The sequence below is a fragment of the Coenobita brevimanus genome, chromosome 55 (assembly GCF_032717465.1).
Source record: "Coenobita brevimanus isolate Jiangsu-jjx chromosome 55, ASM3271746v2, whole genome shotgun sequence".
NCBI lineage: Eukaryota > Metazoa > Arthropoda > Malacostraca > Decapoda > Coenobitidae > Coenobita > Coenobita brevimanus.
Window position 1 is genome coordinate 57,817,560 of NC_137008.1, and position 14,452 is coordinate 57,832,011.

A 14,452-nucleotide genomic window follows, 5' to 3' on the forward strand; every position below is an offset into this window, starting at 1 on the left:
TTCCTTCTCTCCTTACTACCTCCCTTTCCTTCTCTCCATACTACCTCTCGTGTTGTCTATCCTCTCCAGGCTCTTAATTCCTTTCCACTTGTCAGCATTGCCTCCCCCCACCCCCTATTCTCTCATCTTCCTTTTCCTCCTCGCATCTACTTTCCTCCCTTCTTCTTTCTTATCATCTCGTTTCCTCTCTTCTCTCCTCTCGTCCCTTTTCATATGACCTCTCTTCACTCTCATCATATCATCTCTCTTCTCCTCTCCTTCTGTTCTCTTCTTTTCCTGTTTTCTTTTCTCTCTTTCTCTTCTACACTCCATCTTCGGGCGTCTCTTCCCTCACTCTCCCATTTTCTCCCTTACACCATAATGTGGAAACCTGCTGTATTTGCTCAGTTTCTTTCTTTCCTTTATCTTTCTTGCAAACACTTTTCATTTTGGTTCCATTCCTTTACTTCTTCACCAGTTCGCTTCAGATTTGGGATAAGTGTTCCTTAGGGAAATACTCCCAGACTCCTTTTTTTTTGGGGGGGGGGGCATGTATAGGATTTTATGCGGTCAAAGGACAAACATTACACACTCACACAAATTTAGGAATCTTATGTTCTTGTTAGTTCCTTAATTTTAAAGTCAGTGTGCATAGAAGATTGTCAGTGAGCTATAGCTGTGTGAAATCTATCCTTGAGAAATATTTGCTTTGTTGTACAGCTGCTTTGTTTTTGTCACCACCAGACGATTTAATTCTGTTTGGGGGAGACTTATCGAAATAGTAAGATTAGATATAGTCTTCAGTGTCCTCCTCGCCCTAAGATGGAATAGAATCGTCCGGGAGGAGCAGGAATTAACGTAATAAGTGCATGTGTAATCGCAGTGAAAGTGTTAAATCAGTGTACGCGAGTGGGGTGAGCATTTGGATGTATGAACCGCATTCTGGTGGACTAAAGAAGCTCCTTATCACCTCTGCTCTGCTCTGCTTTGCCCTGCTCTGCTCTGCTCTGCTCTCCTCTCCTCTCCTGTCCTCTCTTCCCTTCCCCTGACATTCTATCCCCTCCCTTCCCCTGAGATTCTTTCTTTTCCCTTCCCCTGAGATCTTCATTTCCCCTGAGATCCTCTTCCCATCCTGTGAGATCCTTTCTCTTCCCTTCACTTGAGATTCTGTCATTTCCTTTCCTCTCAGATCTCTTTTTTCCCTTTTCCTGAGATTCTCTCCTCTCTCCATCTCCCCTCCCTTCCTTTCTCCTTCTCTCTCTTTCCTTTTTCCCCCTCCTCTGTCTTTCACACCCTTTCCAACCCTCACTCTATACCTCTTCCCTCACCTCCATGCCATCAGCTACCTCACCCTTTACCTACAGCCATGGAGGTAGGATGCCTACAGCTCCCTTTCCCCCTCCCCAATCCTTTTGCCGCCTTCCCTGCATCCAAATTACCTCTCTTTCCTCTCCCTCATCCTGCTTCTTACCTTTTTTCTCCCCCACCCTCAGTCCCCTTCCTCCCTTTTCCCTCAACCTACTCCCCAGCCACTCGTACCCCAATCCGCCAAATCCGCAAACAAAAGACAATCACAGTTTTTGACCCCTTTCTCACCCCTTCCCCCTTTTTTGGCGTCTCCATCCCCCCGTTCCCCCTGTCCCCACCCAATGCAACCCACTGACACACTTAGCACTTGGAGTCTCGGGTGCACTTTACCACACACACTTAGGGTCTCCGATGGCTTTATGACATGGGTGTTCGGAAGCACTTACACACACATACACACACTCTCTCTCTCTCTCTCTCCAAGACGAGGGAGTTAACCTCAGCAGTATAATCCTCCAGTACTGCAGCTGTTCTTCACCCTTTCACCAGCTGAGGTCATGGCAAGATTTAATAAAGTTGTCTGAGATGAGGGTAGACAATAATTTCAAACTCTTTCACAATGATAGATCCATCTTAGGCTGAATAAAATTGTTTGAATGAAGTAAATAGACGTCATCGTGCTGAAGGGATTAAGAGATTAATTATCATGCACTCACATCCTGTGCGTTGTTAATCAGGCACCAGTTTATTATGAAGTGTCGCCAGGTTGTCAGGAAGACTGATGGTGATGATGGTCAAGGAGGGGTGTGGGAGAGTTGGGGGTGGAAGAAACGGGTGGGGACGCGACATTCACTTGTTACACCCGCACCATCAGATAACACTGGACCAACGCCCTCACCTTATACGATTCAGTTCAGCTCCCACAGCAGAAGTAAAAATCTTCTCAATGGATAATTAGATTTCGCGCTTAAATTTCGTATAGGCTACAGTAGCATGGGTTAGCGCGTAACTGAAACGTAACGAAAAGGGGGACGCTTTCAACAGGAAAATACAAATGCAGGTGGTAACACTTATTCAGGGTCACAGGTCATCTGCAAAAGAGTTAATTTTAAAAAAAGGACGCACATTTTTTAAAAAGCCATTTCAAATAGGAAAACATAAGCATGGGGAGTGATTCCATCTTGTGCAGTTTTGTTATAAGTGGGCACATAAGAGATGTAGTGATATTAGAGGTAGACCGCAAGATATATTGTTGATTCAAGATATAATGTTGGGAAGACCATGTGGAGATTGTCAGGCATGAAGCTATTGAGCATGCTGTTGAGTCTTAAGCGTGTGGAAGCATTTTGTTACTTAGGAGACATGGTATGTGCTGGAGGTGGGGCTGGAGATATCTCTGTGGCTAGAGAGAGGAGTGGTTGGAAGAAGTTAGAAGCCATACCTGACATTGAGAGGGCTCTCCCTCCGTGCTATGGGATCTTTATATGCGGCTTGTGTTAGGAGTGTAATGTTGAATAGTAGTGAGACCTGGGCAGCAAAGGAGGAGGATATTCATTGGCTCAAACATACAGAAATGACAGTGATTAGGTGGATAAGCAGTGTGTACTTGAATGCAAGGCCTGGGGGGAAAATGTTGAATGGTAGTGAGACCTAGGCAGCAAAGAAAGAAGATATTCATCAGCTCAAACATACAGAAATAACAGTGATTAGGTGGATGTGCCATGTGTACTTGAATGCAAGGTCTGGGGCTTGGTTTACGATGTACGAGTTGTGAGGAAGGATGGTACTGGAGTGTGTATTGGTGTTGTGATGAGGGGTAGATTGAGATGGTTTGGGCATGTGGAGAGGATGGGGGATGACAGTTGGGTGCAGAAAATGAGAAATGCACATATTGGGGGTAGGTTAGCGAAAGGTAGACTGAAAAAGACCCAGGACAAGGTCATGTTGTGTGACCTCAGGGATAAGGGAGTGAATAGGGAGGCTACCAGAGGTTGTGCAGCATGGAGGGCCGCCATTAGCTGACCAAGGCCGAAACATGCAAGCATGTTGAAGCCTTTATAAATGAAACGATAAACACTTCTACAAGGTACTAAATCATTTGTGAACCAGACTTTCATTTCCAAAGGCTGCACACTTACAAGAGGATGGCTTTTTATTGTTGTTGCATCCCCAGGACCACCTGGGCATAAACCTAGTGGTCTGCAGGAACTACTGTACTTCAACCAGTCGCTCTGAGAGGCTCTTTGTTGAGATTATGGTGAAGAATAGTCTGTGTTCTGTTAGTGGGGTGCATGAAGAGAACACATGTGTTGTGGGGTGGGGGCTGCACTTCAGTGTGGGCATAGTGGATTGTTTGTGAGTCATATTTTGTGGTGGTATTGCACCAAGGAAGGATGGTGTACTCAGGTCTCTCTGGATAGGTTAGTTTCTGGAGAGGTGTGTTGTCTGGTGGTGGCTAATGCAGGACGATATGTGGTTGAAGATGTTGGATGGCTGTGTGTTTGGAAAGCATAATGTTGGTAGGAGCAGGAGGGACCTGAATTAACATATCCCAGAGATCTTTAGACTGATAGGCCTGATTTTTTGGCACAGGCTTCCATAAGCATGACCTGAAATGATCTGTATTGGTTTGATATCCTGTGATGACTGAAAGGGGCCTTAAGGGAGGTTTGACTGAATCTTTTGACCACAACAGAGGCCATTACCCCATAGTTAACTTGTATGGTACAAACAAGTGGACTTATCACATGAATAGGAGTATTTACTGATATTTTGTCTGTCATGTTAACCTACCCATGAATCAATTTAATCCTTTATCTGTATGCAAAATACTAACTATAGACTACAAATTATTGGAAGTAGAAGGGAAAGACAGGGAGAGAGGGGAAGATATGGAAAAGGGCATACAGGAAATGGGAGAAAGACAGGGAGCCAGGAGAGGGGGAAGAAAGGGACACAAGAGAGGAAGGAGGCCATGTAGACAGGAGAGGTGGGGGGGGGGGGGAGACATGGAGATGGGAGAGACAGAAAAACATGCTGTCAGGAGAGGGGGTTTTTACTGTTGTTGTTGAGAAACCCCAGTCTGTCTGACCCAGCAGACCCATCAACAACAGGCAAGCAACCACCCCTGCAAGGCCAGACCATGCCATGAACTGATATTCCCTTGTGGTTATGTGGGGAAGAGGGAGGAGAAGGGAAAAACAAAATAGGGGAAAGACAGGGAGACAGGAGAGGGAGGACATGAAGACAGCAGAAGGGTGAAAAATGGGAGATCAGGGAGGGGAAGAACTGGGGAGACAGGAGAGGGGGGGAAATGGAGACAAGGAGAAAGTCACTCATGCCAGTCTCATCCACTTCCAAGTTAATTAAGGGTTATTCAAGTCCTATTAGGTCCATGCAGGTTTTTCACACCCATTCAAGGCTCAGTCAGGTGCATTCAGGTTCATTCAGGGCCAAGTCAGGTTCCCCGTTGGGCCTTGTCATATCACTTAAGTTCCTGTAACGTGTATTCAGGTCAGCTTATTTCCATTTTTAGTTTCATACATAACTTCTGTCATGATAGGACCCATATAGAGTAAATTCTCAATTATCCATTGTAATTCTGCCAAGCCCTATGCCGAATAACATGAAACACCATATACAGTATTGCATAGTATCGCCCTATTGGCACAACATTTGGTGTCGAGCCGGATACTGTATTGTATTATTATCTATCTTGACCCTCTGTCCTAAAAGCTTTCCCTTGAGTAAAAGATGAAAACTAAGCATAAAATACAATAAAATAATGATACAGTACAGTAATACAGTGCTAGTTTATATGCCTCAGGGCCGGATATTGCATGGAGTCGCTGGTTACATCCTATTTCTGCGCTGGATATTGTATAATTTTTCCGGACATTGCTTTAACACAGCCGAGCCAGCAGCGCTGGATATTCCGGCAACAGATATTTGGGAGTTTACTGAAATAGCTGAGATGTATTTCTTTTGACTCCTTTGATCCTTTTATTTTAATAAAAATTGATTCAGGTGATGCTTGTAAATGTGTACAGTATGCCAAAAATTAGTCCTATCATTACAATGGTTTCTGAGATACTGTACGGCAGTTTAGATATCTCAAGTCGTTTAACCTACTGTATACAGAAACCTGCTCAATACTATCAGTGCCAAAACACAGGGATAATTATATCATAGAGAAAATACACATTCTGTATTTTATAAAAAAGAGATATGTAACACAGAAGTTCACATATATATTAAAGTACATTATTCCTCAGTTACTCTCCACAGCATCATCAACAAGTAATGGGCCCAGGGTGCGGGAGGCCTAAGGACAAGGTAACATAATTGCAGCATCAAGAGACCACCCTACATCCCTGGCAGCATTTACATGGTAAAGAATCCACAGCCATCTCTTGGATTCAAACAGTGGCATATTAGTGCCACACAAATACACTATATTTATTTCAAAATATTATATAAGAATACTGTACTAAAATATCTAGATATACATTAAAAGTTATAAGCATATGTCTCACCGCCATTCAAAAATAACGGTATGTGTCAGAGGTAACTTTTGTTGTTATTCATTATGCAGATAAACTAATTCATCATAACAGCATCATATATTACTGTACAGTAATACACCCTGATTTCGGCCTCCCAATATTCTGATGGTCCATTAGCTATACCATTCATGACATGACTCCTCTACAATAAAAGCTGATAATCTGGGTATTACATTCACATACATTAATTAGTACAGTAATACAACACTTACAGGTATCTTCAACTTTCAAGAAATAATTAGTGACAGAGAGGCAAGCTGTAAGAGTATTCACTGACTCTCAGTGGCCACATATATATATTTTAATCATCATACAACACTGTGATTGTTCTATTATGCTACTGGCCTACCAGTTCAATTATGATAAAAAAAAAAAAAAAAAAAAAAAAGTACTGCAATTCTCTCTGCCATCATCTGCCACTGAATCGATTATTTTCTGGGCGTTAGGAGCAGTGTCACTTCATCCATGTGCTTGATGCCCCACTTGACAAGCCTTGGATCATCTTTAGACCGGGTCACTGTTTCAAGGTGCTCCATCTGACATGAGTCCCCTGAAAATAACATCTAGTATCAGTGGTTATGTTACTACAAGTATACAAGCATGCACACATACAAACACAAATGTACTGTACTTGTTTTCTCTTTCCTGGGTATCAAGGATGGCCCTGCAGGGGTGGTTGCTTGCCCATGGTTACTGGGTCTGCTTGACTGACTAGGGTAGAATAACAGCAACCTCAGATAGCAGCTGTAGTGGCTATCAAAGCACTGGGAGGCATTCTCCATTAGACCAGTTATAAAAGATGCTATGGGTATGTTGGCATTGTGTTCAGGAGAACAGATTAATGAAGTAAGAAAAATCCACCAACATACTGCAATATGTCAACTCTGGATTTAGATTCATATTATCCCCATACTGTATTGTAAACAGGATGGAGAGATATTACAACTGGTGCTGAGAAAAAAAAAAATGTGGAAAATGCTCCAAAAGAATATCTATCTGTATATCTGTCTATAGTCAGATGCCTGATTTCGGCCTTCCAATATTCTGAGGGTCCATTAGCTATACCATTCATGACATGACTCCTCTACAATAAAAGCTGATAATCTGGGTATTACATTCACATACATTAATTAGTACAGTAATACAACACTTACAGGTATCTTCAACTTTCAAGAAATAATTAGTGACAGAGAGGCAAGCTGTAAGAGTATTCACTGACTCTCAATGGCTACATATACATATTTTAATCATCATACAACACTGTGATTGTTCTGTTATGCTACTGGCCTACCAGTTCAATTATGATGCAATTCTCTCTTCCATCATCTGCCACTGAATGGATTAGTTTCTGGGTGTTAGGAGCAGTGTCACTTCACCCATGTGCTTGATGCCCCACTTGACAAGCTTTGGATCATCTTTAGACCGGGTCACTGTTTCAAGGTGCTCCATCTGACATGAGTCCCCTGAAAATAACATCCAGTATCAGTGGTTATGTTACTACAAGTATACAAGCATGCACACATACAAACACAAATGTACTGTACTTGTTTTCTCTTTCCTGGGTATCAAGGATGGCCCTGCAGGGGTGGTTGCTTGCCCATGGTTACTGGGTCTGCTTGACTGACTAGGGTAAAATAACAGCAACCTCAGATAGCAGCTGTAGTGGCTATCAAAGCACTGGGAGGCATTCTCCATTAGACCAGTTATAAAAGATGTTATGGGTATGTTGGCATTGTGTTCAGGAGAACAGATTAATGAAGTAAGAACAATCCACCAACATACTGCTATCTGTCAACTCTGGATTTAGATTCGTATTATCCCCATATTGTATTGTAAACAGGATGGAGAGATAATACAACTGGTCCTGAGAAAAAAAAAAAAAAATGTGGAAAATGCTCCAAAAGAATATCTATCTGTCTATAGTCAGATGCCTTAATTCCAAAAGGAGTGGTCACAAACAAATCCCCTCCATGTCACCCTGCCCAATCCCATCAGGCTATCCTTCCTCCAGCTTGCACCGTTCTCATTCAGTAACTTGCACCATTCTTACTCATATCCCTCTCCAACCTAGCCCTCCATCTCATCCTTGATCTCCCCCTTCACATCACTTACATAATTATAGTCTCTTAGCTTATTCTCCATTCTCTCCACATGGCCAAACTACTCAAGGTACATATCCAAACATTTTCCAGCACATCCATTTGAACACCACAATAACATCACAATACTCCTTACTTTTCCTAACATTTTCCAGCACATCAACCATATCAACTCCACAATGCTCCTTAACTTCCTCCTTTGTTTGCGTGTCTGTCCATGTAACTCCATATGCTCCTTTCAAATAATTCATTTCTACTCCTCTTACTCTTGACTTATTTTCTTCGAACAGTCTAAGCTTCACTTCCATACCTTAGGGTGGGGACTGTACTACTGCTGTGCAACAACTTCTTTACTTACATGCTTACTTCCAAATCCCTATCATTGGCCTCACTCTTTACTGCACTCTTTCTTGCACTTTATTTTCTAAGCTTCCATTCCGTGTCATTACATAGCCTAAACATTTGAAGGTACACACATTCTCTATCTCCTGACCATTCAGCCTTACTCCATGACTTCACCCCTTTCATTGGTCATACCTTGAATCTCTGCTACATTCAGATTCTGTTTCTTATACATGCAGTCTCATTCACCAAGCATTGGAACTTATACTTATCTTCATTTAACAGAAAAGTACCATCAGCAAACAGCAGTATAGGCATTTTTCAAACCCTACCTTCTCTTACCAAGGAGACACTGACATTCACTGCCTTACCTTGTATTTTATTTAAAACACCATCCACATGTACTGTTATATACTGAACAATCATCAGGACATGATGTAGAAACTTCGTAGCTTCTTGTAGTGTGTTTTGTAGATCAGTTATACATATATCAGACTTTTGGACGAACGGTTGTTATACGCGAGTAGGTTTGTAAGTAGATAATCTTAATTCCCTTTTGTCAGGCAATGACAGGAGAGGTAAAGATTAGTATGGGACTATTTTTATTTGTCTTGGAAATACTGTATTAACAAAGTCTCTCACACACGAGTGAAGTATAGAGTCCCGCTGTTACCTCCCCACTGTCTCACTCTATCTCTCTCTGCCACCCTCTCGCCCCTGTTGCAAGCCTCCTCCTCACTACCTGTCAGTTCTATGGCTAGCCCCTTTCTGATCTCTGATTCCTACATTCTCGTTTAGCAGGGGTCGTGTCATGTGGGCTATACTGTTGTGGAAATGTTCTAGAAGCCTGTGTGTGTGTATGGTCACGAGGTGCTGTTTGTGGGCTATTGTGCTGGTGTGAGACATTCTGGAGAGGTGCTAACATCACTTCCTTTGGCCCCTAGGTTTGACATTGACCTAACCTCGACTATAATATGTATGTTGCTGGTTATTATGTATTAAGATATTTTACAGTCCTGACAATGACATCCGTGTTTCTTGCTGACATCTAGTAAGAGAACTCTTCTTTCATTTTCCACAAGCACTGCTGTCCTCATGCCCTTGTACATACTCTTGACCATATTTTAAAATATCTCATGTACCGTACTCCATATACCATCAGCACCTTCATCCTTGTCTGTCAACTCTGTCATACGATTTCTATAGGTCCAAGAATACAGCATACAACTTCTTTCGTCCATCCATCCATCCATCATCCAATCCTATGTTGCCCCATGAGGAGCGTAGGACGCCGGGGCTAGGCAAGTTGGTCCTGACGTTTATGATGAGTGTGACCAGCCTCACTCATCCCTTAGTGGCATTACATGAACAGTAAACCCCAACAACCCCTGGTGTACAGGAAACCATTTGCAACGCTGAGTGGTATCCGTATGATCAAATTATGGCACCTGGTGGTATAGTGAGTATGTACTGTCATCTCTCCCCCCTTGCCCACCTCAGACCAGCTTCCAGAAGCATATCCACACTCAGATCACTTGCCACTCCATTCAGTCGCTTAAAGACAACACACAGCTGCATGCACGGCCTCCTGACATCCACCCTTCTGAATTCTATCTCCCTCGTGAGGACAGGGTCCACCTGGCCAGGCTGAGATGTGGGCACCATCCAGCCCTCTCAAGCTACCAGAAGAGGCTGGATGACTCCGTCGCTGATGCCTGTCCAGGATGCAACACAGCACCCCATACTATTAAGCACATTATGGAAGACTGCATTGCACACAATCACCTACGCCAACAACACAACATACACTCTTTGAGAGCTCTGTGGGAAAGCCCGGTCTTGGCCATGGCCTTCCTAAGAGACTCGGGGCTGTTCGGCCAGACTGCCTAGGGAACAACTACTACTACTACTACCCTTCAAAGTCTATTTCTGACACCTCAGACATCGAATCAGCCTCTTGATCCTCCTCAGGATATGGCTCTTCTGAAGTTGAAGGAAGTGATTCTTCACTTTGTTCAAGCCGAAGGAAACGGGTGATGAGTGTTTGCTTCCGTCTGTTTACTTCCTGGTTGTGCTTGTCGGTGTAGTAGTGGAAGGTTCTGTCCAGTGAAGACATCACCTCCTCCACTCACAACTGAGACCGTTCAATGTCCTTGAATTTATCAAGGGCACACAGTACCCTGCTGATCTCCATCATGGTTAAATCTTCACTCTCCATCATTGGTGTTGCTGCCTTTTCTGCTGCTACCTCCTGCTCAAGGTGGGCGGAGCGTAGGCAAACGTTAACCCTTTTTTGGGGGGCAACGTTGTGTGCTCGGAGAAACCCCGGATTTGGGCCACTCTTCACTGCCTGTCTCACTTATAAGGAGTTCAATTCGCATATTAAAAAAAAAAAAAAAAAAAAAGGGTCCTCGCGTACAAGGGGGATTGTGTACTTGGAACTCGCATACTGTGGGGATGTATTATATATGGATGTAGGAGCCTCTGTGGTACAGTGGTAAAATGTGCATTTTCATACACTGAAGAATGAAGGTTCGCGCCCCGCCAGGGTAATAAACTTTGAGAGCGTTCTTCAGGCCACGTACTGCATTGGTGGACATAAGGGGTGCTGTGGTTGAACCAGTGTCGCATACTATAAAGTAAGCTTGCACCCATTCGGCTTGCGTGGGCCGATTACACTTGGTTCACAGACTACGCACACATCCAAAGCCACTCCAACACTATAATTACTCTTACAAGCACTTCTCACCCTACATACAATCTCTACAAGACAGCCTAAGCCACTTGGTAGAGATACATTGGTTGTATCATCCCCACTTCGGTCGGGATAGGCCAGTCCTGCAGTGGACACTCAAATGGCTGATGAGATGAGATATGGATGTATGTACACTCGCTCCAGAAAGTATCAGTGCAGAATATGTGTTAAATATTACGACACACGGAGCAAAGGAAACTGGAAACTGCAGTTCTGTCCTCGCACACGTAGGCATCTCAGACGATAGATGACAGCTATATCAGATACCGCTTGTGCCCTTCACAATGAGTAGGGAATGACCGTAAATGTTATAATATATACAGGTATCAACTGCTACATGGTCGAATCATTCCGGATGGCATCGGACCCACAGTGCACCGATACTTTCTGGAGTGAGTGTACAGTATGTATAAAGTTGAACTGGCGAATGCGCATGTCTTGGGAACTACTGAAGATATCAAGCTAAAAGTGTTTGTATACAATCCTGGCTTCATGGGGAAGGTCTTTAGGCATAAATCATTGAAAACCATTAACTCTGACATTCTGGTTGATTTTTGCTACAATATCGATTTTTGGTACAATAAAGCTGCATACAGTAATTATTCTTAACCCCTTAAACGCGGCTGTGTACAGTCGATCCCCCCCGAGTGGCGGGGTTGTATCGCGGTCTGAGTACCTGTAGGAAAATATTCGCCAAAAATCAGAGATTAACCCTAGAACATTATACTTGGTATGGCAGATAGTACTTACATTCAGCTTTCTCCAGAGACAGGTGTTGAGCCTTCGTGGACTACCCAAGGACTTGTGGAGACTTGCAAAGTTGGGTAACCAAATCTTCACTTTCACACCTCCAGCAACCCGGTTTCCCCTCTACCAAAGCCTCATTCTGTCACAGTAAACTTTATACTACAACGTAAAGGTAGTTAGGAATCCGTATTTGTACAATAAGCACTGAAAATAAGGCTAAAATCAACGGAGTGTACGGCCAACATGCACTGTGGCGGCGGTCTTCCCGTCACTCAACAAACATTTCCATTTTCACAGCTAAAAACATGTATACTACATTATTTTCAATCATATTACTTCCCAAAAGATCACCACGGCGCGCTTTTTATTCTGCCTTACGTCCGCCACTTTATTCTCGTTCCTGTCGGCCGCTTGCACTGACTGGGAAGAGCTAGAACTTGCCATAATCTCATTTTGAAAGCCTGCAGTAAACTGACGCTAAACAGGGGCAAACCGTGAGAAAAAAAGCTAGTGTTACAACTGGGGAAACAAGCGTTTCCTAGTAGCATAAACTGCTTGTGAGAGGAGATCGCAGATTTACAGTTCTGAGCGCTCAGAGCGCTGCCATGTATCACAGCCAGGCTGGCCAGGCCGTGGGGGGGGGGGGACAGGGGGAAAATGCGATATTTGGCAACAACTGAGGTCAGTAGTACAAAGGTAAAGTATGCTAGTTGTAGCTAGAGGGTGGTGGTACTGATAGACAATACCAGCTGGAGCCTGCTTGCCTGCGGTTATTCAAAATTTACTCAAATCGCAAACGCGACGATCCGCCGTTCTGTCCTTTGGGCCGACCGTCACAAATGCGACGATCCGCGTTTAAGGGGTTAATAAAAAAAAAAAAAAAAAAAAAAATTACAAAACCAGAGTGATCAAAAAGAAAACTGCAAGATTATTTGCTGCTGGAGTTTTACTGCCAGGTCTTTGGCAACTGAACTGGATTTTCCCGATTTTGTCAGCTGGGTTTTTTTATTGTCAGATTTTATCGCAGCTGGATTTGCTGTCACCAGATTCAGTAAGTATCCTTCTTGAATTCTTTGCTGTTTTGAAAGCATGCACTTCAAAAATTGTTCAAAATCTTTAGATTTTTTTAGAGTTTGTTGTGAAAACAACATAATATTTTCTTATGTACTCATCAACCTATCTCTATATGTTTTTAAAACAAGGTGACCAGATTCTATCCTAGAATTTTTAGAATTGATTTTCTGCTGTTTTTAAAGACAAAACATTTTCTAGAGCTTTTAAAGACAAAATTTTAAAAGTTTCAAAATGAATCACTTTTGAATTTGCACACCATTTCTCATGTGTTTTCAGCACTACCACATCCTATTTTAGCCATTCTAATGAGTAATGAAGTTTTGGTAAACACCAGTTGCTTCCATTTGTGAACGTTCAAGTTTGCTTCAAGATAATTTTTCTTTCGAAAGGTTTAGCTGGTATCCCGGTAACTTAATTGGCCACCAAAGGCGGTTCATGGCATCATACGTGGCTTATGGCACTGAAGATACCAGGGGTCCAAAGGCCATCACACTGGAGATGCCCTTGGAGGGAGCAATCTTGTGGGCTTCTAGCCTTTGGTTCCTTCTTCCTTGCATTAACCCATTAACTGCGCATGGCGGTTATTTGGAGGTGTCCATTGTGTGCAGACATAGGGGTAAAAATGAAATTTTCCAAAGGCCAAATTCTGTCTTAGGAATTGAGAGAACACATGCCATGGTATATAGTAACAAAATATTAGCTCAATATTTACCTTGGTAAATCCATGGATGAACATTGAAGTGTCTGATTCCCTATTGGAATGTATGGTTTTCGTTTTCCTTTTCGGTTTCGGTTGTGAAGGCTCAAGCATGCTTGAATGGGTCAGCCATGGTCACCATGGCACTATATTCGAAATTCACTTGCACAGCCAGGGCTGTATTGAGCAGTCGCACTCGGAACAGCCCAGGCTGTGTACAGGTAGAGCGGTTAATGGGGGGGGGGGGAACACTCGGATGTACATTAAGTTAGGTGAAGAAGGAATCGCAGTCAGTTTCCTACCATTAAGACTTTCCACCAGCACAGGGGAACATTACATTAGGCAAAGAAGGAATGGCAGTAACTTTCTTACCATATAGACATTCCACAAGTTCAGGGGGTACATTCCTTGGAGGTCCACTGAAATATTCATTGGGGGTATACACATTGACATTCAGCAGGTAGTGGAAGTCTGGTGCCAGCAGTGACTTCAGCAGTTTCACGTAGCTGAAACAAAAATCCCAGATGCAAAACACAATACATCACCTTCATATGGCTTAAATCAGATGTTCTTAAAGCAGTGCCTTGATATCCCCAGGGGGTATCGAAATAGCTTCCTGGGGGTATCCAGAAAGGAATCCTAAAAAAAACAAAAAAATAATAATTTCGTGTATGGTAGCTACAACTAACCAATCTGTGTATGAATGTTATTTTGCTGACGATATAAATAAAGGAATCTATAGAATTCAGCTGTTTGTTCACAGCTATTCTCTTTCCTCCTTTTTTTTTTTTTTTTACAGGAAACTGAAAGTGGAAGGAGTAACAATATTAGAGAAGGGGTATTGGGATGACTCACAATTGAATATGGGGGTATCAGGGCTGAAAAA

The 14,452-nt window shown here is 42.9% G+C and overlaps 1 protein-coding gene across 1 annotated transcript in view; it reads right to left on the bottom strand.

Annotated features, from left to right (window-relative positions):
- Window positions 1-6,273: 6,273 nt before the first annotated feature.
- LOC145401402 (thiopurine S-methyltransferase-like) overlaps window positions 6,274-14,452 on the bottom strand; it is a 41,993-nt gene continuing 33,814 nt past the window's right edge. Inside the window, exons 4-6 of the mRNA XM_080273740.1 lie at window positions 13,939-14,072; window positions 7,144-7,315; window positions 6,274-6,402 (exon numbers count right to left, since the gene is read on the bottom strand). Coding sequence (XP_080129866.1) covers window positions 7,194-7,315; window positions 13,939-14,072 — 256 coding nt within the window. The 3' untranslated portion in view covers window positions 6,274-6,402; window positions 7,144-7,193. The remainder of the gene's footprint in view (window positions 6,403-7,143; window positions 7,316-13,938; window positions 14,073-14,452) is intronic.